This window comes from Camarhynchus parvulus, chromosome 7 (genome assembly GCF_901933205.1).
Source record: "Camarhynchus parvulus chromosome 7, STF_HiC, whole genome shotgun sequence".
NCBI lineage: Eukaryota > Metazoa > Chordata > Aves > Passeriformes > Thraupidae > Camarhynchus > Camarhynchus parvulus.
In genome coordinates this window covers 19,900,817-19,925,387 of record NC_044577.1, presented here as the reverse complement: position 1 = coordinate 19,925,387, position 24,571 = coordinate 19,900,817, and the positions used below count along the sequence as shown (strand labels likewise).

Here is a 24,571-nt window from a genome sequence, read left to right as displayed (position 1 = left end):
CTTATTTCCTTCATTAGCCTGAATTAAAATTTTGAATGTTTTAGAATTTACACCAATTCTTAAAAAAAACCAAAAAACAACAAAACTCAAGAACTTTAAATTTAGATCCTCATAGAACTACTAAAAGCAGAATTCTTCTGTGAATTATGTTTGAATTGTTCAATCTCATGTTTTGCACTCCCAATACATTTGTTCACTCTGTTGCTTTTATTACTTTCTCCCTTTTACCCCATGTTCCCATCAGACTCCAAATAAATCCTCACACTACTTTTTAAGTTTTGTTCTCCAGTGAGTCACAAATACTAAATAGTGTATATAGTAAATAAATATCCTTCTCCTATCGGATGCAGAAAATATATGTTATGTATGTATGTTATATGAGATATAAAGATTCTGTGTGTGAAAAATATACAGGAATATGACCATTTAGCAAACCTGATCCATTTTGCTTCCTCCTCCAGAGAGAAACTTGAGGAAGGAAAATTCTCTAGGAATTCTGTGATTGGTAAGAAGCACTTTGCTCTAGAAAGTCATAAACTGTCTGCTTAGCTCCTGTGAGAATGGTAATTGTACATCTGGTGTCCTGAAATGCCTTCTCAGCTGGAGAGAGGAGCTTGGAGAAATAGTGAGTCACACTACCAGCTTTTGATGTGAAAATCCTGCCAGCAAGTGCTTATGGAACATTCTTCTCCCTCCATGCACTCTGAAGTTCCATCACCACAGGGCATTTGGAGTTGGGGATATTGCTACTCCCAGCATACCTCTGTTTGAAGTACTAAGAGTGTATCCTGCACATGCTGAGGCCAGTGAGAGGTTCCCAATAGATTTTACAATTTTATTTTGGGGAGTCTTAAGTGTTTGCAAAACACAATGGTTATCACAATTTTTGTTATGATGTATTATCTTTCTGTATTTGAACCTACTAGGTTCTAAGAAAGAATTTACCAGATTGCTACTATTTGTCATTTCAATAAAGGTAAGTTTCACTATGTAATATTGGAAAGGAAGGGATCATGGGTTTTATAATTTTATATATTTAGGCAAATAGCAGTTAACTTTAAATTCTAGCATTTCTGACACATAACCTCCCATTTTCAATATATTTATGGCTGGGAGAACCCCATCATCACCTGGGAAATTCACAAATGAAAACCACTGAGCATATGATTACATGAATTCAATTAGTTTTGGCAAAAGAAACTTCTAAGAGCAAGAGAAGCTTTAGCAGCAATGAAAACATTTAACTGACCATTACTACTTCAGACTTTACACTTCAAAAATTAAAACAAATGGTGAAAAAGAATTCTTTACATTTTAATTTATAGAGCAGAAAAGCATATAAAGACTCATCCTTCATAAAGGACATGAAAACATGATTTAATAACAACACAGCCTCAGTAGAATGACATGGAAATTATTCAATTGACACTCTGTAGCAAAGATAGCTTATAATTAATACCTGAAACAAGGTAACCTATTTTAAAAGAAAAAAAAATCAGAAAAAAAAGGAACAACAAGGCTTGTGAAAGAATTATGATTGATCAAAAAGATCTCCTTAGGTGTCACAAGGAAATATTATTTGGGTTTGACCTCATTTGGCATAGAAAAAAGTGAATCTATTCAGTAACAATTCACCCACAGCTAAGAAAAAATCAGCCATTACTGAATCTAAACTGGTGAGAAATATTCTTGGTGAACAGTATCAGGTACCTGGAGAACAAATAAATTATCACCCGCAAAGTTGACACTTTGTAGAGAAATGAAAGCACAGTAATACTCACGCTTCTCTCTAATTGCTTTACAACTTTAAAAAAAATCCCAAAGAAACAACAAAAAACCCCGGTATATTTAAAGCATTTATTTTGGAAGCACTATTTTTAAAAAGTGTGTTATTCTCACAAGTATTATCACAAGCATTAGTGACTCTTGCCTACACATTTGTTTAGCTGGAAGTCTTGAATGACATATCTTTGTCATGCAAGATGAAGACAAAACCCATCCCCATTAAGCAGCATAAAAATGAAGTAGCATTACACATCTAGCTGGCATGAGGAACCACAAGGATCACAATAATGCAAAAATGAACTCAAGTACACATTTTGATTTGGTAACAAAACGTTTTCAAAATGACAGCATTGATATGACTGAGGATACTCATATTACTCAACCTCAAATCAGTCCTATTCTATAGGCATGTGAGTCTATTTTTATATATACTTATGTATATATGTATATTTATACACATACGTATATATACATGAATCCTTGATGTTAGATTAATTTTGGAAAATGTAACAAATCACCAAAATTTGACAAATCATGACAAAATCATTAGTCATATACTGAAAAGCAACAAAGGACTAGAATGATAATCAGGTTTAGAATATTAGTTTCAATTCAGTTTCAGAAATAATGAATAATATTATAAATGTAAGAAGTGAGCTGCAATGTAATTTCCTTCTTCGTCAATCTTGAAATTTTCACAAAGACTGCCTAGTTCAATCTTTTGAAATCCACTCCTGTGGATTTATTTGTGCAATATCTTTTAATCACAAGACCACATATTGTAACAGTTACAATTAAATTGTATCCATTACAGTTTAGTCAGAATAAAAAATTTCCTTTAACTCAAGATCCAGTAAAAGGGAAGCTTTCAGCTCTAAAGGACAGTCACTGCAAAATCAAAGACAGAATTAATAAAGGTCTTTCAATTTAAGAGCAGAATTGTAGTACACAGAGATACAAAAATACTTTTTCTCAGGACTTCAAAAAACCTCCATACTATAGTGTGCTAACAAATACACTTAAAAGATTATAAAATTAATAAAAGCTAAGTTAAATCAATGAAACATGGGAAAGGTTTATATTCCAAAACATTTAATTTATCGCTTTTAAACAGCATTGCAGACTAAGGTTAAAAAATGCAACCTTTTTGGTAGGCTTGCAAGTTATTCAAGTAATGTCTACTGAAAGGCACCTCTGAGATTTTGTGTTTCAACAGTTAAAACTGAAGTCTCACCTGAAAAAGGATGGCAGCATAAAATCAAGTATGTAAGTAAATACCTACGGTGGAAGTGTGCTGTTGTGTAAAGAAACATTACTAGGGGAGCAGTAGAACATTTCTTTTCCATGGCTACATTCCTGGGGATGCAAGACAGTCATGACAAACCCAACTGCCATCACTAGCACACCGAGAACAAGAATCAGGCAGGATATGAGGTTATCTGAATGGTTCCACCGCTCCTTGGACAGCCTTAGATAACACGCTGATGGGATGATAAAAACAAGCGGGGTAGCACTCAAAACTCCCTGTGTGTGGGAAAGAGCAATAGAAAAAAACCTCATAAGCATGTTTATTTAGATGTGAAGAACAAAAACCTAAATTTTTTAACAGTTGTGATTAGACTGATAGAACAGTAAAAACAGAGGATAAAGCCCTTTTCCCGTGTTGCTATATGGAAAACCTTTTTTTCCAAAAAAAGTCCCAAAAATATGCAAAAATATCTGTTAAACTATTTCTAATAATTAAGATTTATTTAAATGCTTTTGCTTTGCTGATACAGAATAATATTTTAACATTGCAAGAAGCATTTAATCTTATTTCCCAAAGTTTCTCAGCTTAAGAGATAAAGTCTAAACATAATTCTTCAATACTTGAACTGAATTAAAATACTTAAGGTAATTCCATGGAGTAGTTTAGATATAACACTGCCCTTAAACGGAATACAATTTTTTGAAAAGTGGAAGCATCATGTAGCAGCTCAAAGAATTCTGAGCAGTTTTGACATTTATAACCTGATTTAGGTTAACTTCCCTATGAAAGCAAAGCTCCTTTTGACAGAGTAGAACCCTTCTTCTCACTAAAAATTCAGCTCCTCTTTAAATGCTCTCTTAGAAAGGGACAAACAAAAAGCACTTTCAAAAATTCTTTTTATAGTAAAGCCACTGCAGATTGGCATATGAGTTACATGCCAAAAGGGAGCAATTTTATGTAGAAATTTTGAATGTTTATTTAGTCACATACTTAACAAACACTACGTTTCAATTTAATTATGGCCAGATGGTAATCCAGCCAAAGTAATAACTTTACATCATCATTTGTACACAAGTTCCAATATTTGTATGGTAGAACCTGTTAACAGTCATCAGTACAGACATCAGAAATAGGTACAAGCACAAAGTATCTCCTCCATGAAAATTAAGCTTTAGGTCTGTGAAGTAACACAAACCAGCATTCCTGTAAAAGAATAACAAAGAAAATTCTGTGGCCCTTTAACTCCCATATGATCCAATAGTTTCCCTGGGGAATTACCACCAGGCAAACACAATAACTTTTGTTTTGTTCTAAAACCAGAAAGCAGGGAAAGAGTAACCAGGGTCAGAGAAATAGTATCAAATGCCATCCGTGGTGAAGAGCCAAAAGACAGCTCTTCTGCTGGACAAAAAGCCAGCTGAAAAGATAGATCACCTTTCTTTCACATGTAAATACTCTGTCTATTCAGTTTTCCCTACTGCTAGATATCAAGACTGAACAATCTTTCTGAGCACAATTATTATATCCAATAAATACCTACAGCTGTATTGTCAAATTCTGTCTTAAAAAGGAAAAGCAAAAAACCCCCACAAGATAGGAGCTACCCATGCAAATGCCTGGGTATCAACTTCTATTTGTGACTGAATAAAGCTATCAGCTTGACTACTGACTAACTGCTTAAGAAAAAAAAAACCAAAACACTGCATTGATGGAATGCTTGCTTTTTTGCTTGCTTTTGATTGTATATTTCTAGTGATCATCTCTGTGGTCACTACTGTAGTAGCTGTGGAACCAGCTACTACTGGTTCTTTCTTTCTACCTCCCTCTGGTTTTTGCCCCTGTGGCAGAAGGCAGTCGCTAGAATCTGCCCCAGCGCTAAGTAATTTGCCAACTTAATCAGAAGCAGGGGCTAGAGAAAGAAATGCTAAATTCAGTACCACTGTACAGTTTGGATGAGTATTTCAGTGATTTCTGCTGCGGCTTAACACATTTTGTAGGTCATAGCCTCTTGCCTTATCTACAAAACTGTTCTAAAACCCTCCCTCAACCATACGAATTTTACTTCTTGAACTTCTTTCACCCTTAGTTATCTGTTTTTGAAGCAGTAATTCCTTCTTCTAACACTACTACTGACTATGTCAAATTACATAAGATTTTCAGTAGAGCTGTGGATTTAAAAAAGTTCTTATTTATTAATAAGTGATGTATTAAATAGAAGAGTAGACAGGTTCACTTACATTCAGCTCTAAAACTATTCCAAGGCAATCATACACTAATGATACACCAGTCGCCACAGCAATGATAACTACTGTCACAACAACATGGAAAACTGTTGAGAGGTTCCCATGGAAAAACACATTGGCAATCACCTGAAACAGAACCACAATTTTAAACCTTGATTTTTCTCCCTATGTTATCAAACAACTTAATCCAAACCTTCTAACCTTAAGAAACTAAAGGAATGGGTGAGAATGCACTGGCTGAATTTTACTTACCTTGCTTCAAGAAAACACCTTCATCTGCTTCCAAAAATTACTCATAACAATCATTACTAAAATTTCAGAACACTTGCCAAATTGACTTAGTTACTTATACCGGTAGGATTTAAAAATTTACTCTTTTCCCATTTGCCCATTACAGAATAAATCTACTTACAATTATCCATTAAATGGATTAATTTCCTAGATGGATATACTTCTAAAAAGAAAAACTATTAAGATTGAAAAGTATGTATTTTTGGCTATTCTCAAAACAATAACAACAGTGTCATTTATGTCAAACTTGAAATTTTAAGCAGTCCTGATATTATTAAGTAATGATTAATATAATGTTGACTAATATTATAATAAATATAAAACAACATTATATGGCCAGTGTCTAAACAGTACAACCAGTCTGCCATACTCACTGCAAGTAGCAGGATAAAATATGCTGCTATTTATCACAGATCAACCATAGACTTCAGCTACAATATGTATTAAGAATGTGACAATATTAATAATATATAACAACAGTGTTAAAGGGAAAATGTAATAAATTCTTACCTCTCTGGTCACAAAACATTCAAGGGGGAAGGTCAGAATTACAGTAACTCCATAACAAAACCTTCCAAAGGTAGCAAGGTTGTCATCTCTACAGTAGTTTTCAAATATATCTCCTGAGGCATAGCAAAACACCAATTAGCTTGAACCTCACATAATTTACCTATTTGCAACTTGAAGTGCAGGTTACTGGAGTTACTGGAGTAATTGAGATTTTTTGATTCCCTCTTCTGACATGTAACTAAAAACTAGTTACAGTCACAGGTTATGTCCAGGAACACCTTTCAGCTTATCCTGCTGGTTAAGCAGTGTTTTTACCTCAAGTAGCATTTATCTTCAAAAAATATTTTAAAATACACATATCAGAGTTTGTCATCTGTTATCTTCCCCATAACACAGATTTTGTATGAGATGCCAATGTTTGATTAAATAAGTATGTGACAGATTCAGAAACAAAGCTTATGTGTAGAAAATAAAATTTTCCCTAAAAACTCCTAGAACAACAAATACATAAAAAAAAGCGAGAGTTACCTGTGGAGAACTGCATTTCCCTGACAGTATCCAATCACAGCTAATAAGCTGTAGAAAACAATTTTAAGTATTCTGACCTCAAAGGCCCATTATGTACATATGGATTATTACCTAGCAAATCATCTTTATCTAAAAACAAAAGCATCACTATAAAATTCAAATAATCTTGCTTGGTTTTTACCACAACGAATCTATAATAATGATCCCTGAAGCACAAGAGACAGTGCAAGACAGTGACCAGATGATCTATCAGTTCTCTTCTATGTGGTTACAACAGTGTCTCATGATTTGCCACTTTAGGAATCACAACGGCACTGAAGAAGCAATGAGGTGTACTTTAAACAGCCAAAAGATTTTGGCAGGGAAGACAGAAGGTGAGATGGAACCTGCTAACACAAGAGTCATAAGCGGAGGAGGAGCTGCAGGCAGAGCTTTCTGTACCTGGAAGTTCTCAGCCAGCCTGCATTCCATCTACCTACAGTACATCTAGGACAGTGACTTACTCTGCTGGAGTAAGCACTGGAGGGAGGAAAAAAAGGACAGATAAACCAGAAGTCCCCATCCCACAATTTCTTTGTTCTCAACTAAATGCTGCTGCTCATCAGAAAAGGAAAAAGCCTGGAAGCCTCCTCCTACAGTCCGGAATGTCACTATTAAGTAACAGAAAATATGCTTGCTTATGAAATGTGTATTTTCTCTGAAGAAAGTAATGAACTGAAACCAATTTATATCTTGTTCTTATGAACATACCTTTTTCACTTCAACAAAATGATGTTAAATAGCATGATGCAACATTGGTTATATATATTTATGTGTATTCATATACCCACAGAGGGGACAGTAGGATTAGTAACAGCAGAACAGCTGTTGCAAAGATAGGAAATATCTCTAACTCTAGGATGCTGTATTAGTACAGACAAGAAAAAATGTAAGAAAATATATACAGATATATACCAGATACCCTGTAGGAAATTTTTGTTCTTACTGCTCTCTGCTGTTGGACCATGTGGATAAATCATAGCTGTGTAGTCCTTGAAGTGTTTCAGTGATGGAAGTATTCAAATGGGACTTCCACTGGTGAGGCTTATGCTTAAGAATCTGACAGCTATTAGCATGTAGCTGACATTTTTGGATCACATTTTGGTTGTTGGGTAACTATGAGGAATATCCTATTTCTGCCCAAATATACTATGATATTTGCATTTTTATAGTCACCAAGATGTTTATGGAAAAAAATCAGACAGGAAGGCAGAAACGTAAGGATTATAGCAAGCACCAAAATTGAGGGATCAAGCAGTTTACCTTCTGTGTATCCTGTAAAAGTCATATATCCACTGGCAGCAAATGCTACACTGATGATAAGAGCAAGGGCCACAGACATATGTGTGACTTGAGACCAATTCTTTAATGTGGGTTCTTCCAGAGACCCATATATTAAAAAGCTGTTATGATGGCAGATGAATGCTGAAACACACATGACAGTTAAAGCAAATGTATGAATTCATGCATAAATGCATAGAGACACAGCACAGTTTGAATCCACTCATTATTAAATACAAACATTAATCTTGCAATGAGTGGCAAAGATAAATGGCTTGAACCTTTGCTTGCTTAGTTGATTTGATGAAGGTTTATATTCACCCTCAGATGATTTTGATTACATTATCCCTAAATGCTATGCCATTTCCCACCCTCCACATCTCCATTCCACAACTATTTCCTCCTCTTACTTAAGAACCCAGCAGCAGATTTGAGAAGTTGGTTTTTTTTAATCTACAAAGCCATTTGCTACTTTCAGACTTCATTTGGCATCAATTTCAGGCAGCAGCAATCATTGGGAGGCCTCAGATTACCACAATGCTAAGAAGAAATAATATAGCAGATCCTGCAGGCAGGAACAGATTTCAGAATGAGGACTTTTGTGCTAGAGGCTACCCAAGGGAATGCAGAATGATCCCAGCCCCCTCAGTTTATCAGTCAGACAAACCCACTGATGCAGGGGCTTTAGGATGACCTGCACAGGTGAGCTGCACTCACATGCACACTGTCTCTGCTACAGTGGCAAACCTCCAGGGCTAAATGGACACTGGAGGAGGTTAATGTTATACATAATAGCAATGACATTCATATGGATCATTCACACAATTTCTTTTTTTTTTCAACACCAGTTTAACATGAATCTTAAAAAAAATCTAGTTTCAAAATATTAAATAGTTCTAGTTTCAAAATATTAGTTTCTTACAATTAATTATTGAAAAAAAAACCAAACAGCAAAAACCACTTACCAAATGACATCACCCCAATGGCTTGTACTGCATTTGGTTTTGCAAATATCCATGCATTTTCTGATTTGGGTCTAAAACAGACATTTAAATAGGTTACCTTCTTTTCAAGTATCAGTTATTGCATTCTGACATAGCCCCAGTGTTTATTAACGAGCTGAAAGCAGGGAGATACCTTTCTCATCTCCCTTGTTCAGAAATTCAAGTATTTCTGTAACCAGTGTTTACAGTCAAAAACGTCAGCCTGTTTCAGTTTTGTAAATAAACTCTTCAAGTTAGCATATACCAAGAAACAGCAAGATAGAAGGTAAAAGCTGTTACTGATTCTGACTAAGGTTATCTCAACTGAAAATGTCCTGTGACTATTTAGAGGCAATTTCTACCTTTGAATTTAAACATACAATCAATGCAGTCTAGAGATACCATTTTACTAGGCTACAAATCAAGTGAAGGAGTTTGCCTTTCTTTACACCTCTTCCAACTGTTCCTCATAGTAAAGAGATTCCATTACTTCCCAAAACATAAAAGAAATTGTGAGAGAGTACATGGAGACTTTTACAGTCAGGCTAGAATGTAATAATCCCCACACCTCCTCCTCGAAGATATGCTCACAGATTTGACCTGTGGTAATTGCAATGCTTAGAGGAGGACCATCAGCAAACTTTGTTAAAAACCATTTACTGCATGAACTTCATCTTGGAATAAAGAGCCAAAATGAAAAAACAGGGAAGGACACAAAACATCCTTTTCCAGACATACAATTTGCTAAAAAGTTCAAATGAAATTCACAAGCTAGTTAAATATTGAATTTGTAATATTAAAGCACAGACAATGAAAAACAATCCAGAGAAGCTTGCTCTTAAAAAGTTGGCTACTGCTAACCTTGATTGCTCTGTTTTTATTTAGAGGGAAAGCTGCTGCCACCTGAGGCCTTAAGATGCTCTTTTCCTACTGCCCTAGGAAGCAGTATGGCACTCAGGCCAGTTCTGTGAAGGTAACAATGGCAGCTTTATCTCTCCCTCTCTTTGGTGATCTCTCCCTCTCGCTGGTTTTGACAGCTGCAGTGGCACATGCTATGCCAGGTTTCATTGCTTTCAAATGTTTAAATTACACCTCCAGCCCCTAAAAATAAACAGATTAAAATAAAAGTAATAGTAAAAAAAAAAAGTAAAAAAAAAGTTGCAGTTTCCTCTTTCAGAACTCATTATCTTACTACTTCTTGAGTTCAAATAGCCAATCCTTCCTTTTTCATATTAATAAAACCCAGATTTAAAGTACCTAATGCACATTCAGTTCAGACTTAGAAGAGCTTTTCAGCTCTTAAGATGTGGTTGTGAAGCTTAACTTTGAAATTAACAGAACCTGAACATAAAATCAAGCTCCCTTTTTTTGTCCTCAAGTACAGTATATTGTCTTGAACTGCTGTAACATACTGCTTTGAGCTTTTGGCAGCTGAATAGGGCCCTCCTAAAATACTCTCAGACTCAGCAAGTAGATGTAAAATATTATGGATGAAATAGAGCTATCTGGTATTTGTCTTGAGAAATAGGAGTTCTGACCCTCTCTAGCTGCTGTTGTTCCTTACAAAAGCTCCCTTAATATTACAGCGCAACTGATTTCAAATCACTACACCTAGAGATGTGTCTGGAAAATTAATATTAATAATTTTGAATGTAATGTTTTTAAGGAAAATGTTCACATCTGATTGGAAAAATTGCAATAATATTTCAAAATAAAAATATAAAGGAAGCTAACACTCCATTTGTTCCATTCTGTAACCACTAGAGGTCAGCTTTGATAACAAACATACAAAATGAAAATTTGTTTTATATTTTCATTTGACAGCAGAAGTTTTCTTTGGCTCTTTCCTATTAATAATAAAGTTAGATTATCTAATACCTTATAAACAAAAATATTTTAAATGCAAAGAAATAAAGAATGCTTTTGCCTGAAACATTTAATTTCTGTAAAAACAGTACATCCTATGCAATGTTATAGCTATATTATGAGCTCCTACAAATACAGATTTAAAAAGGGAATTCAGAAAGCATATGAATTTCAATTGAAACATTTTTAATAAAGTGGCCAATTAAGTAAAAAAAAAAAATCACAGGAGTTGGTTTTCCCCTTGCACAGCACTATCTTATGCACTAGCAATATGCAAAAGACTAAGATACTGTTTTGCTTTACCAATGAATGACAAATCAGATTAGGATTATTATTAGGGGGAAAAACCCAAAAGAACAAAATCCTGCTTATTTAAGAGCCTAAGAAGATAAATTCCTTCCATTCTAGTCGCAGAACAGAGGAAGAATTTCAGATCCCCAATTTGAACACTACCAGCAGCTTGTAATGTCCTACAATGTATTCTGGTACAGATGTCCTGTTTTCTTCAGTAACTTATATACTGCTGCATGTGCTTTGAAAAACATTTTCATATTGTGGGAATACAGGGACATCATGCAGAGAAAACACACAGCCAGAAATTTCATTTCTGAGTGTTTGGAACTGAGAGCCAACAGTTCTAGAACTGTGATCACATCAATAGGAAATTACTCCCAAGTTCAGTCTGCAGAACAAACAGACATATAAAAAGCTCCTGAGAAAGGATGCAGGTGACATGAAAGTGTCTCTATAAAATACGACTCCATAGAAAAACTTCTCAGAAGGAGAAAACTGTGCCAGAAAACAGTAGGTGTTAGTTATAGAAGAGCCATATAGTGAACAATCAGAAAATCACTCACAAGCCAAAGGGCAGCTAATGGAAACATCATCTGTCAAAGTAAACATACACAAATTGATTTCATATATGCATCTCTGTAGGTAGATGCATGCACACACTGAAAGAATATCACAAGAATACAGGATAACTTGTTGTGGTTTTTCAACCCTGCTGCTACTGTTCAAGACGATTTTTTTTTTTGAGGGGACATTTGTTCTGACCTACATTCTTGTTAGGAGTTATTAGAGGAAGATTTTAACTGCTGCTTATACAAGAATAGTATTAGCTGTGAAAATCCATGAGCGAAAAAATCAGCTAGCTCTCTGCTTCTCACTCAGTGTATAAAAGCATAGGCTATGCCTGCATGAACAGAAGTTTTTTTCACACTGAAGTAGTATTAGTTTGATGAAACAATGAAAGGCAAGAGAAGAAATACATTTTTGAACTAAATGCACTTGCTGACAGCTGTACTGTCTATCATATATAGCAGAAGCTGAAACACAAAGTAAAACCTGAGATGTAATTTACATGTAGTTCTTGGAATAAAAATAGTAAAAGATTGAGAAAAAAGACAGCCTAAGGGAGTTCCCATGCAGGGAAAAAGTCTTAGCTGAAACTAGGACAAAAGCAAGACAGACTGAACATAATGAGGCCTAGCAATGAAGAAGACCTAGAAGGTGAGAAAATAAGACTGTACTGAGTCTTCAATATATGTAAGTGAAAATATACCATAATAAACTTATTAATGAGTTCTAAATAGTTTTGAAAATATTCATGTTTATCTACATAAGAACAGGAAAATTGAGAAGAACAAATTAACCAGGCAAAGGATAAGACATCCTAACAGGGGGTAAGCATCCAGATCATGAGTAAGAGTTGGGCAAATTTGTTTGGCAGTCTAAGATGGCCTGTCTTTTACTTCTTGTAAAACACTTGCAGCATAATTGTTCCCGTTTTAAGAGCAATGCTACACAAAAACATTTTCTGTCACTTATATAGAAATGCTGCAATATAAGAGTGCATGAGAAGCAAAACATCTTTGATGAAGGCAAGAGAAAGAAATACCCTGATCTCAGCCAGCTTGTGGCTATGCAACACTGATTTGAAAAAAGAAAGGTGATTTCTAAATAGGAACAGTCATATAACAGGGGAGCTACATGTTGCAATGAGCAAAAGACTTCCATTGTTTTGGATTGAAGATCAGTGTCAAACTGCCAAGTTTAGGTACAAACCAACAGTTAACAATATAACCCAGAATCTCACAGATTCATTCAGGTTTAATTCAATGCTTTAAACATTTAGGAAATTAATTGTAACATTTCAATTTAATTCTATTCTAAGGTAAAATACCTTCCTAGGTATTTTTGAATTTTAGAAGTTTAAAGATACTGAAAAGTTCATAGATGCTGAATATAACTTTAATGAATATAATGGAAAGAAAATGAGTACAGCTCACATTAGCCTTGGATTTCATATTAATCAAAGTCATCTTGTGAAAGAACACAGACAAGGCAAAGCTATTATGTCAGCCAAACTTAGATACAGCTATGTCTACTCTTCTTTCTTCCTTAATGAATTACTTAACAGTTCTGTAAATATAAAAGTAGCTTAGCTGGGTTTTTTTAATTTTATCACACATTAAAGATTACCTTTGCTTACTAGTGGATTTTTTTATCTAAAGGAAAGAATCAGTGTTTTACTTTCAAGTTTTTTTCCTGAGCCCTTGGTGTTTTACCCCTAGAATCAGCTGCCAGTTGTGTAATTCTCACATCCTCTTTATGTGTAGCAGATGCTCTTGAAGTTTTTCATAGACATTTATGTATTAAGGAGACACTGACATCATAATATTCTTGCTACAGAACACCAAATTAAAATGATCCCTCTTTATAAACTACAAAAATATTTATTTTTTACAGCAAGGAATGTTAGTTTCAGGCTAGAAGCATGAAGTTATTTCATGCAGTATTAACATGCTGCACTTGACAGTTCGAGTTAACTCCTACCTATTTTTTCTGATCACAGCACATAAATACCCAGCCATGGGTAAGCAGATGGCTATAGAGATCAGGTCAGAATGTAATTTTATCCAACATCCTAAAATACTGAGAATGAACTCTTAATAATCCAGAACACTGTATTCTATCTGCACATTCATTGTGTCATTCAGTTAACAATAATCATATGGATGGTGGTTATCAAAAGCAAAACTGAAAGAAAGTAAGTACCTCAGTTTTATATTTGTCATAAGAGGAAATAAATTAAACCAAGTAATCCCACATCTTAAATACATTTTTTCTTCATCAGAATGTGACAGTAACATTCCTAAAATGTCCTTGGACAACCAGCCCCCCACGCAAAACAAATAAAGACAAAAACAAACAAAAAAAGAAGCAACATTCAAAACCTTGTAATTCATGTTTAAAATAGTAATAATCTCTTTGTTTCTCTGATGGTCTAAAACATTGCAGAAAGTTTCAGGTTATTGCAGAAAATATCCTTAATTGCTTTGTTATCGAAATAAGATTTAATTTTCAACTAGAGCATGGATTGCAGCTAAGAAAAAAATGTTTTATCATTTCCACATAATGATCTTGTACGTCTCAAAGGGAAGAAGTATTCACCTTGAAAAATCTAAAAGTAAATGAAAACTGATTACTGCTCAAAAGTAATTATCAAAGCAGGAAGATATCCAAATGGGATTCCAGTGGAACCTGATCTGAGTCCAGTACTTTTGAATGTATTCAGCAACAACTTAAATGACGGAACAAAAAGCAAGTGTCCTCAATGGAAAGCATAAAATGTGCAATTAACACAATCATGCTAGAGAACAGGATGAAAAAAGAAAAATCATAAAGAAGCTGGTAAATGGAGAAATCATCTGATAAAGGAGTATTCAATTCTGTAATGACAAATTCTACAGTTATGCAGAGGATAAAAAGACTTCACAAGAACGAGGCAGAGAGAACAAACAAACAAAAAATTCCCAAACTTCATGAGAAAAGGAAAAATCACTGGCAAACAGTTCTGCAGAGTATCTCATGCTTGGTAGTTCCACTAGACTGCAAACTCAAGGCACATTCATGATATCACGCCATCTTCCAAAGAGGCTAACATCAAACTAGGTTACATAAACAGAGGCATGGCAATCCCCAAGGGACACACTTGAACGGGACCTTACAACACTCCGCATTTAAGATACATCATCTTCTCTGCTCCTCAGAGGGAATATCCCTGGCAGGTGGGGCACCATGATTCTACTTTAATTTGCAGAAGACTTGAGGCAGCCATTGAGTATGATTAGAAGCACAGGAAACGACAAAAAGAGAAACCCTAAAGGAACTGTGCCTATTTAGCCTATAGAAAGGATCCCCAAAGGAGGTCAAATTACAGCTTTTTTAGAGGTGTTTTTCAAGCACTTGAAAAAGCATAAATAGTTTGCTGTTCATATCCACTGTGGTTAGGCCAAGAAGCAACCAATATGAAAAGGAGTCATACACAGGAAGAATTCATAAGAAAAGGCCAGTTAAGGACTGGAATGGGAAACCATGGAATTGTCTAGCTTGTTCTTGGCAATCACCTGTCATCAATGGCAGGCACATAATCAGTTCTGCCATATCACAATTTTAGGGATTAAATATTCTCGTCCCCATTGAGCCTTTATCCAGGATGGTACAAATTCTTTTCCTATGTGACAGATACAAGGACTGTGCTTTTGCAATAATGATTTTAAAAAATCTCTTTGAACTCTGACTTCTATTGTATTTTAATAAGGATTCAAAGTAAAAGTGTTAATTCACTTGTTTCACTTGTAATATGATGAGACCCATATTAAAATATAGCTGTATTCTTTCTTTCCATTGCAAAATAACATCCATACCACAATACAAAAAAACAGAAGATAGACATATCCTTTAATTGTTAAAACTATGTCTAACTGTAGAATAAAAATAGCAAAGATAGTAAAAATAGACATTAACAGAATGTTGGTCAGGAAAAAAAATTGCCAACTGTTTATCAACTTGGTAGATGCATTTTTGAAATCAAAAAGTGTAAAGGCAGAAATGGAAGTCTCTAAAGAATTAAGAAGTAAAACTTCAAGAATCACTCAAAACCAAACAGCATGTATTGTAAGAAAAAATAAAACCATGCATTCCATAATTTTCGGTGCATCACAACTGTGGAGAAAAAATGTTACCATAGTAACAAGGTTATCAGTAACTATTATATATAGCTTCTTCCTTTTTTAACAGGGAGTTTTGAGATTAACCTTTTAAAAACCCCTTTGACACACAGTGTGAAAAACATGCTGCTCCAGAAATATGGTGGGGAGGGAAGTTCCACACTGTTCTGAGAGAGAGATTTTGTGGATGATAGACAACATCATCTGGTACAACTTAAGAAACTGCTATTCTAGGCATTTTCCTACCATTAAACCTGAATACCCTGCATTAACCCATGTATCACAGCAGTAATACAACTGAACAATTGGGCCTAACACTGCTAAAACAATCCTGGTAGAAGAATCTAATGAGGGAAACATAAGAAATAGCATATAAATCTGTTCCAATAAATAAAAAAGCACGTTCAGAAGTAGAATTTTTCATCTCTATTAATAAATCTATAAATTTAAAGGATGAGAAGAAAGACAGCCCTTCTAAGCCTTTAAGAAAAAATAATAGATTAGTAGCACTTTCTTGCAATATAATAATAAAAATATTGTCACAACACATACTTACGTGAACTAAATTGTCTTGAACACTCCAATGTCTAGTGTTAAATATTATTTTCAGAGTATGCATGAGTAAGAGTTTTTGGTATCATACAGTTTTCTCAAATGACAAAATAAAGATTTTATTATTGTGTTGATTTAAAAAAATTCACAGTATTTGTGTTTCATTTTTATTATGAAATTATTATATTTATCTTATCAGATAGATATATTTATCTTATCAGATAGGTATATCTATCTTATTCCTAAGATAGTAGCTATTTTAATGATTGTAAAATCAGGCAGTCTGATAATAACGAAAAAATAAAAAAAAAATCTCAAACGACCAACAATCTCACATGCCAATCCAGGACTCACCTGCTATTAGGTATCCATAATTCCCCTTTAGCTCTAGGGGTTTTGATACTTTCTTTAATTTTGCTTATACCCAATAGAAGAAAAGATTTAAAAGGATGAAGTATATTTAGCTGTTCATTGTACTACTGTTGATAAGAGATTTTTCAAAAGCAGGCATGTTCCACAACTATGCAGGTAAATGCAACAGGGAAATAACAGATTCTATATGAACCAAGTTCACTTTGTGACAAGTGTAAGAATACTCACACTTGTGGACTGAAGGTTACTGCTCTCACCATCACAACAACCAGGATGACAGTGGTTAGAACCAGAGAAAGAAGAGATACCTGTAAAGGTAAAAACATGACTTCAGTCAGCAAGCTGCTGAAAGGTGGTCCTTTGAGCAGCATAATGCATTTGTTAATTATTTACACAAAGTTATGACTGGCACTTATTTTCAATAGCATACAGAACAATAAACCAAAAATCAACTGCTGTTAAGATTTACCTTTCCCAATTTTGCTATGTCTCGATATAAAGATATAGGTAAGGTAAAGATGATGGTGGTAAGAAGAATTATGAAGTGACGGTCGGTAAGCACGTTATCCACCCCAACTAAAGCAAAAAAGAAAATAATTTATTTCTTTAAGAGACTAACTTGAGGAAAACATTAGCTACATTTGAAAGGTTAGAAGTAACAAACTGTTGGTGATCAAGCTTTTATTCCCTTTACTCAGGCTAAGTAATACTGAAAACTAGGCATTAACTAACACTGAGAAAGCCATGCACAGCATGGGCATAAACACAAGAATTCTGCAAATTCAAACCAAATGCATAACATATGGTATATATTAAACCAAAATTGCGAAGTCTGGATTCCTACATATAGATTAATGTCTTTCATTATGTCTGGGTCAATGCTGGGAGACTGAAAGTAAAAAATTCTCCTTCTTTCTGCCATTTAGTCTTGAGAATTTTTTGATACTCTGGGTTGACATCAATTACTGTGCTGTTTAGGATAGCATTGTTCTCTAAGAAATGGCCTAAAATAAGTTAAATTTGAGGTTTCTTTTGGGCACCTCCTTTCCTACTATCAGCTGGCTTCCACTTGCAAAGTAGATTACCATGTGAGGGCAACAATGCTCTTATAATATTCCATGCAATCAGTGGGACTTTTTTGCAGAACTGGTGGGTTTTTTCAAGCCAATGACAACCTAAAATAAAACATCTCCAAGTTTCAGTGAGGCGACCATAAATCATTGGCTTGAATGAATACTTGATGAAAAATTATGGCTGGAAAGTGACTGGCAATTGACATGGAAGACTCAGTGCTCTGTTCCCTCTTTGGGAGATTATAAAGCTTTCCCACCTCTTTCCAGGCAGGTATTCTACCGCATAGGTAATCAGATTTGCCACGCTGGGGATTCCCCCTTCTACAGAAGTCATATTATATATAAAGTATTAGATATTCACTGTCACTATTAATTTGATCAGCTATTCACAGAACAACACAGTGTGACAAAACTACATCAACCTTTCAGGTTTCACATGCTGAAAATTACAGCTCTCCTGTGAAAATGAAACAGTTCATACAAATTCACATTTCCACTTCATTACAGGCATGTTTTCTCTCAGCTCAATCTCCTAGTGAAGAATGTTTTAATTTAGCTGCTTTTGTGCTAAAGTAGATATCAAACACATACATAAATTGCTCCACTGATGCTGCTGTGAAAACTTAAGAGGACAGGAAGGGAAACAAGGGGGCATGATTTAAAAAGCATTACATTCATTATATTATTTGCAACTTATCCAGAATTATTCACTAGATGAAGTACAGTTTAATTATTTAAATTATTATTATTATTAGTAGTAGTAGTAGTAGTATCTAAAAAAAATACAAAACCAAATAATCTTGTAAATACCCAACTGTGGAAGACTCACTTCTATTTGCTTAGTATTTCACTGAAGCATCTGGTCTCTTCACTGACACTGAATCCACTGATAGCCAAGGACTAGGATTCATAGTTTTTATTTGGGAAAGGCTTATTAAAGAAAAAAAAACAAACTCAAAAAACCCCACTCATAGACATATGCTTCAAGTCCTTAATTTGAACTAAATTTAAGAGTACTTTAGAAGCTATATTACAGGTAATTGCAAAATACTTATGCTACCAATTATTCTATCCAATCCATAATCCCCCACTCTTAAAATTTTTAAATGCATCTTACCTCCAGGAATTCTCTGAAAAACTTTAGTTAAAGTGTCTCCTGTTATTATGTTGTAACTGATCATAGCTTAAAGAAAATAAGTTTTTTGTTAGTACAAGTCATATGCAAAATATTTGATTAACACTGAATACACACATTTTGTAGACTTCAGGATTACATGCTACTATCCCTCTAAGATAAATTCTGGCTAGCAGCAACAACTTGAAAGTTTCAGGTTTAAAAAAATAATTCTTTAACACTTCCTTTTTTGCTTTTTTTAAACAGGTACCACCTAAGCATTAATGCAGCCTGATAAGCAAGACCATTGTGCTGAGTGGCCATATAAACTACTTCAGAAGAGGATAAAAAAGGCTTTCTAAAACTGTTTGTTTCAGATAGCAATTCTTTGTCAGTTTACTTTCAAATGCTCATTTCTATTTAGTAAATTACCTGTGTTAGTCTAATAATCAGTTCTTCAATTAAACACAACAGACTTTCTAGCTCATGTAAAAAGCTAGCAAACTCTTTAAACCAGAAGAAGGAGAAAATCAATTAAGAGATGAGATACAGACTTCGATTTCTCCCTCTCATTAATAAGTCCTGTGACCTTAACACTCCTATTTCATTCTTATCTAACTCTACACTAAGAGCTCGTAAATTTGTGCATGTGTATGCATACAAAAATTATATTTATCAAAATCTTTAGCATTTAGACAGCACATATTTAGGTACTGACCTTAACTATACATAAATATTCAGCGTTGTGAAATTGTAAGTCATAAACTCTACTTATATAAATTAATGCAAACAGATACAAGAGCATAACCATAGCTCTATGGTGAGGACTAAGATCTTTACAATTCTTTTTCTGTATTATTAAGGGAGTACTTGGTTTACAAAGGAGTACAATTAAATGTATAACACTGTTGCCAGCACTAACAGCAATGTGCCACCCTTAAAACCCTCAGGTATCTGTAGCCAGACCCAAACAGGAATTTTGATCTGTGACTTCATGATCACCAAGTCCAGATTCTTGATATCTCAAGTCATCTCATCTTGCAGCCCCACATGTGAAAATATCAAGACTATTTAAGATTTGATTTAATTATGTTGCTATAGCAGGAGACAGATTCAGAACAGAACTTTATTTCAAACTTCTGGTCTAATAAATTCCTGCCCAGATTATACCATTTGCTTCATTTACTATTTCTTCTTCCAAAGGGTCTCGAGTCCCTAATTTCCCAGTACTTCGTTGGGTATGAAGCTGAACTAATGCTTTTGAGGAGCAAGACCTAAACAGTGGCTTCTCCAATTACAGTAACATCGCATCTCTGAAAATATACTAATTCAGTATACTCCTAAATTCATATTTTCCTTTTCTTTCAGACACATCAACTTTGTGCTCTGCTACTCAATCTAGAACAGAATCTCCTTTGCTATTTTTCTAGCTACTTTGGTCATTAATTTTCATATGTGCAATCATGAATTTCTCTGCTATTACATTTCAGTTCAATTCTATTTATTCTGATCCTTCAATTCAGTGAATTACTCCTCATTCTTCAGAACCCACAGAATAAATTTATTTTTTTTTAAATAGCAAAGAAGCACATACAGTACATTCTTTATATAGTTCTTAATATTCAATCAGTGAAATGATGCAGTAATGTGAAAAAGCTTGTTACTTATAAAACTTAAACATTTATATTTTATGTGATCTTACCAATAAATGGATATAAAAACTGGAGAATTGACAGGATTAGATAACCTACAAGACCATAGGTTTTTTTGACCAGCTCTTGATAGGTTTTGGTACTGGACAGATTTCCTCCTTTGATCAGTAATATAATGGAATAATCTGTTAAAACATAAAATTACTGTTAAAGACGATATGAACCAACTTGTGGTTGATTACTTTTCACCTTCTTTCACTCCTCTAGCCAAAAAAAAAAAAAAGGCTTTAAGAAGAAAAGCAGTGGCACTAGGAAGAGCAGGAATGAGAAATCTCACAAAATCTCTCAATCCACTAAATCCAGGAGCTATAGGCTCATATTGGAAGAAAAATACTTAAAATCATAGTACAATCGAAGGTTTTCATTTTGTGGTCTATTTTTAAAAGTCATAAAACCCTCTCAGGATTCAGTCTCTTAATTAGTCCGGTCTTAACAGTGGACTCAAACAGGTGATTATGAGGGCAAAAATAAGAAGACTCTTTCAAATGTAACCTTGACTAGGAAACTAAGGCTTCATGGAAATAAATGCAGTCAAAAAGCAGCTGTACAGTGTAATTCTCTACTTTTACTAATCTGCGGAAGAGATTAGTGAGGTAAGGAAAAAATTAGTCATTTTTACTGTCACAGATAAACTTGTTTAAGGTATCATTAAGGTCAAGATAAGCTAAAATATTGCATGACTAATTTTATCTTTACAACAGAAACTGCCTTTGGAGTACCTGTGATTAAGGCAACCACAAACAAAAGCAGTATTCCTAGAGGAAAACCAGCTTCCTTCATCGAATATGGCAATCCTGCAAAGCAGAAAAGGAGAGATTCTAGAAGACTCTTTCCAAATATTTATTTGTGAGAATCAAAATAAAGAAAAACTCAGATTTTAAAAAATGTAATCTCCCAAATTGGACCAGCATGCTTAATCACCTCCAAAATATAATTTTCAGTGGACAAAGTGTTTCTTAAGTATGAAGTTCAGTCAGCACCTGCCCAATCTGTCTGACCATTATGGCCAAGAAACTCTGGGGTATTTATCACTAAGGTGTGGTCTCAATTGACACCTCAACCTTTTTGCAAAGTAAGCAAATAAATACAGAGAAAAATCTTTTAAAACAGCAGCAGAAAGTAAGGAATCAGTGTTATTGTCCAAGCTGGAGAGTCATGCATGAATAAACAAGGCTGAATACAGGGCAGTAAAGAAAAGTAGATTTACCTATAATGCCTGATCCTATGATTGAATTAATAATGTTAAATCCAGCTGATGCCAGATCACTGTTTCCTCCTTTATTCCTGGGTTTACTAAGGAGGGCTATTTGGTCATCTGTTTCTACCTATTCCAGGAAGACAAGGAAAACGTTATACATGAGAAAAATAGGTGAGAACAATTATTTTTCACATAGTCTATTAAAGATTTTTTAAAAATTGTCGTAGACTCAGATTTGTAGAGGTATTTTGATAAGTAAATCCCATTTTTTTCACTGAGAAATCAAAGGAGTATTAAGCAGCTAATTCCTGTATAAGTCTGACCCATAATCTTTTGTAATTCTCTGAAAAATAGGAAGTGGAAGGAGAGAAATATATATAAACTAAGAGGTAGGCTGCTAAATCAAGACATTCTTAGTCATGTTTCAAAGGCAGACATGTGAATCGAGTATTTTCAAAAATATTTTGGCTAATACAATTGGTCAGTAAAAAAAGTTCCTAAACTGGGGAAATGTAATTAATTTCAAGACTTACTAGTAAAGCATGCCAACATCTTAACATACTGTAATCCAAGGTTTTATCCAGTATTTTAAATATTTCTGTGCCATTCAATGGTTTAGTTAATTATGAATAGTTAATGACACTATAAAATCAGCTGGTCCCAGAAAGTTTCTGTGGGAAAGAAGCAAAGTTCAGAGCACAATATGTAGCCAGTAGCCTCAAAAATTAACGCTTGTATCTTCATAAAAGAGCTTTTTAATAAATATGCAGTAATCCTCTCATTAGATCACCACTGTGCTGCCACAGAACATTTCAGAATTATTCATCAGAAAGATCACATTTTACCTGAAGTTGTGAAATTCAAGGGAGGAACATGCATTTAATGAATAAAGTGTTTGCCTGTGTTCTGTGTACTAATTATGAAGGTAACATCACTATTTCATGGATGCAGAAGCCTATTTAACATATATAGCAGGTAGTACAAACTCAAATGCTTGCTTCTAATATTCCTGGGAAAAAAAATAAATTACTAAAAAAATCTAAGTCATCTGTAGATAGCCACATAAACTGACAAGCATAAGATTTCCTGCCTCTAGTACGGCTACACATTTAAGTAGAACCTTTAATCCTTAAGCAGCACTAACATAATACTGTTTCAGATCAAAGCCCAGTGTAGCGTGGTATTCCATTTCTGAGTGATGACCATGAAAGGTGCCTAGGGAAAAGCATAAGACCATAGAAAATAGCTAGTTAGCAAACTTTCCTCTCCCAGCTTTCCTCAGTTTGTGTATTCTGGACTTCTCAAAGTGGTTGTGTTCTTGGTGTATCACATTTCTAAATGGACAGCTGCTTGATTTTCCCCTTTTTAGAAACTGCATAGGTTTTAGCATCTATAATATCATGCATTAGTGAGTGCCATGTTTTAATTACGCATCCTAGAGAGAGACAGGTAATTTAATTTGTTCTGAATCTACCATTCAGTATTTTCACTTGGGTGTCCCCAAGTCTTTTGTGTCATCACAGAGAAACTAACCACTATTTCCTATCTTCCTCATATCACATAGCTTCGTAAGTAACATTCTCCCTCAGCTGTTTCTTATCTAGACTTGTGCTACATTTTTATTTCACTACTGATTTCAGCAACAGAAGCATCACTGTCATTCTCTCCTGAAATTCTAATGCTCTCTGCTAACAGCACAGTACAGGTGAAATTGCACTGAATAGAACAGTCCAGTTCCCTCTCTTCAGGTGTTACAAGAAATTAACACAATGTGCGTTGCTAAGCCCCGGTCCCTTTCCCCAGCTGGAAGGGACAAATTTCAATCGGCAAAAAGAAAAGGCAACAAAAAGTTGTGACACAGGTGAAACGGCTCCTGTGTGAAGAGCAGCGCTCCCGAGGGTGTCCCTGGCCCGGAGACAGGGAGGGATGCCAGCTGGGAGCCCGGCCAGAGAGCTACACAACGCGGGAGACATGAACACGAGGCATCCGCCTCTTGCAGGGTCCTCTCCTGGGGCCCCTGCGAGCGGCGGGCCAGCCAAGGCCACCCGCCAGGGCAGCGACAGCAGCGGCAGGGCTGGAGATAATGGGCCAGGGCAGGAGATGATGATGGGGCGCTCACGCGACACCGAATTTCAGTCGTGCCGAGCAGCCGCCCTTACCCTGCCTCACAAGGTGAGGTCCCTGAGACCGCATTTCTCCCCCGGCCTGGTACCTAGGACTCAATATTTTTGCCTCCTACGAATTCAGGGGCAACTGAACAGAGATGAAAAGGCCATCCCTGCCGCCCGCTCGACCGCGGAGCGGGGACGTTCCAGTGGCCGGTCGTCCTGAGCCGTCGCAACCGGCCGCCCTCCTCACACCCATCCCCGCCCCACGAGCCGCAGAGCGAAGTCCGGCGGGCTGGCTGAACCGCGCACAGTCCCACACCTGGCCTGGCCCCAGTGTCCGCCCGGTACCTGGCGAGCGGCGGCCGGCGGCGGCTCCGCGGCCGGCGGCGGCTCCATGGCCGGCGGGCCCGGGGCGGGCGCGCCGCGTCCCTCGCGGCGCCGCTGGGCCGGGGGCGCCGGTGCGGCCCGGCCCGCGCGCCCGGCACGGGCTCCCCTCAGGCGGGCCGGAGCGGTCCCGCGGCGCCCCCCCCGTATGGGAAAGGCGGGTGTGCACCTCTCCGGCCGCGCCCGGCCCGACCCGACCCGACCCGCGGCTGCTGGGACCTGTTGGACCGCGGTCAGGTGCGGGAAGAGCACCGAGCGCTCGTACGGG

At 35.9% G+C, this 24,571-nt stretch overlaps 1 protein-coding gene across 1 annotated transcript; it reads right to left on the bottom strand.

Moving 5' to 3' along the window:
- Window positions 1-1,711: 1,711 nt before the first annotated feature.
- SLC38A11 (solute carrier family 38 member 11) lies at window positions 1,712-22,561 on the bottom strand. The gene is made up of 12 exons (XM_030952410.1): window positions 22,345-22,561; window positions 21,821-21,938; window positions 21,333-21,407; window positions 20,604-20,738; window positions 18,905-18,970; window positions 17,184-17,290; window positions 16,943-17,022; window positions 8,892-8,962; window positions 7,909-8,070; window positions 6,079-6,191; window positions 5,272-5,403; window positions 1,712-3,309 (listed from the first exon to the last, which is right to left on the bottom strand). The coding sequence occupies exons 1-12, from the start codon at window positions 22,369-22,371 to the stop codon at window positions 3,064-3,066; spliced, it is 1,332 nt and encodes a 443-aa protein (XP_030808270.1). The 5' UTR covers window positions 22,372-22,561; the 3' UTR covers window positions 1,712-3,063.
- Window positions 22,562-24,571: the final 2,010 nt, after the last annotated feature.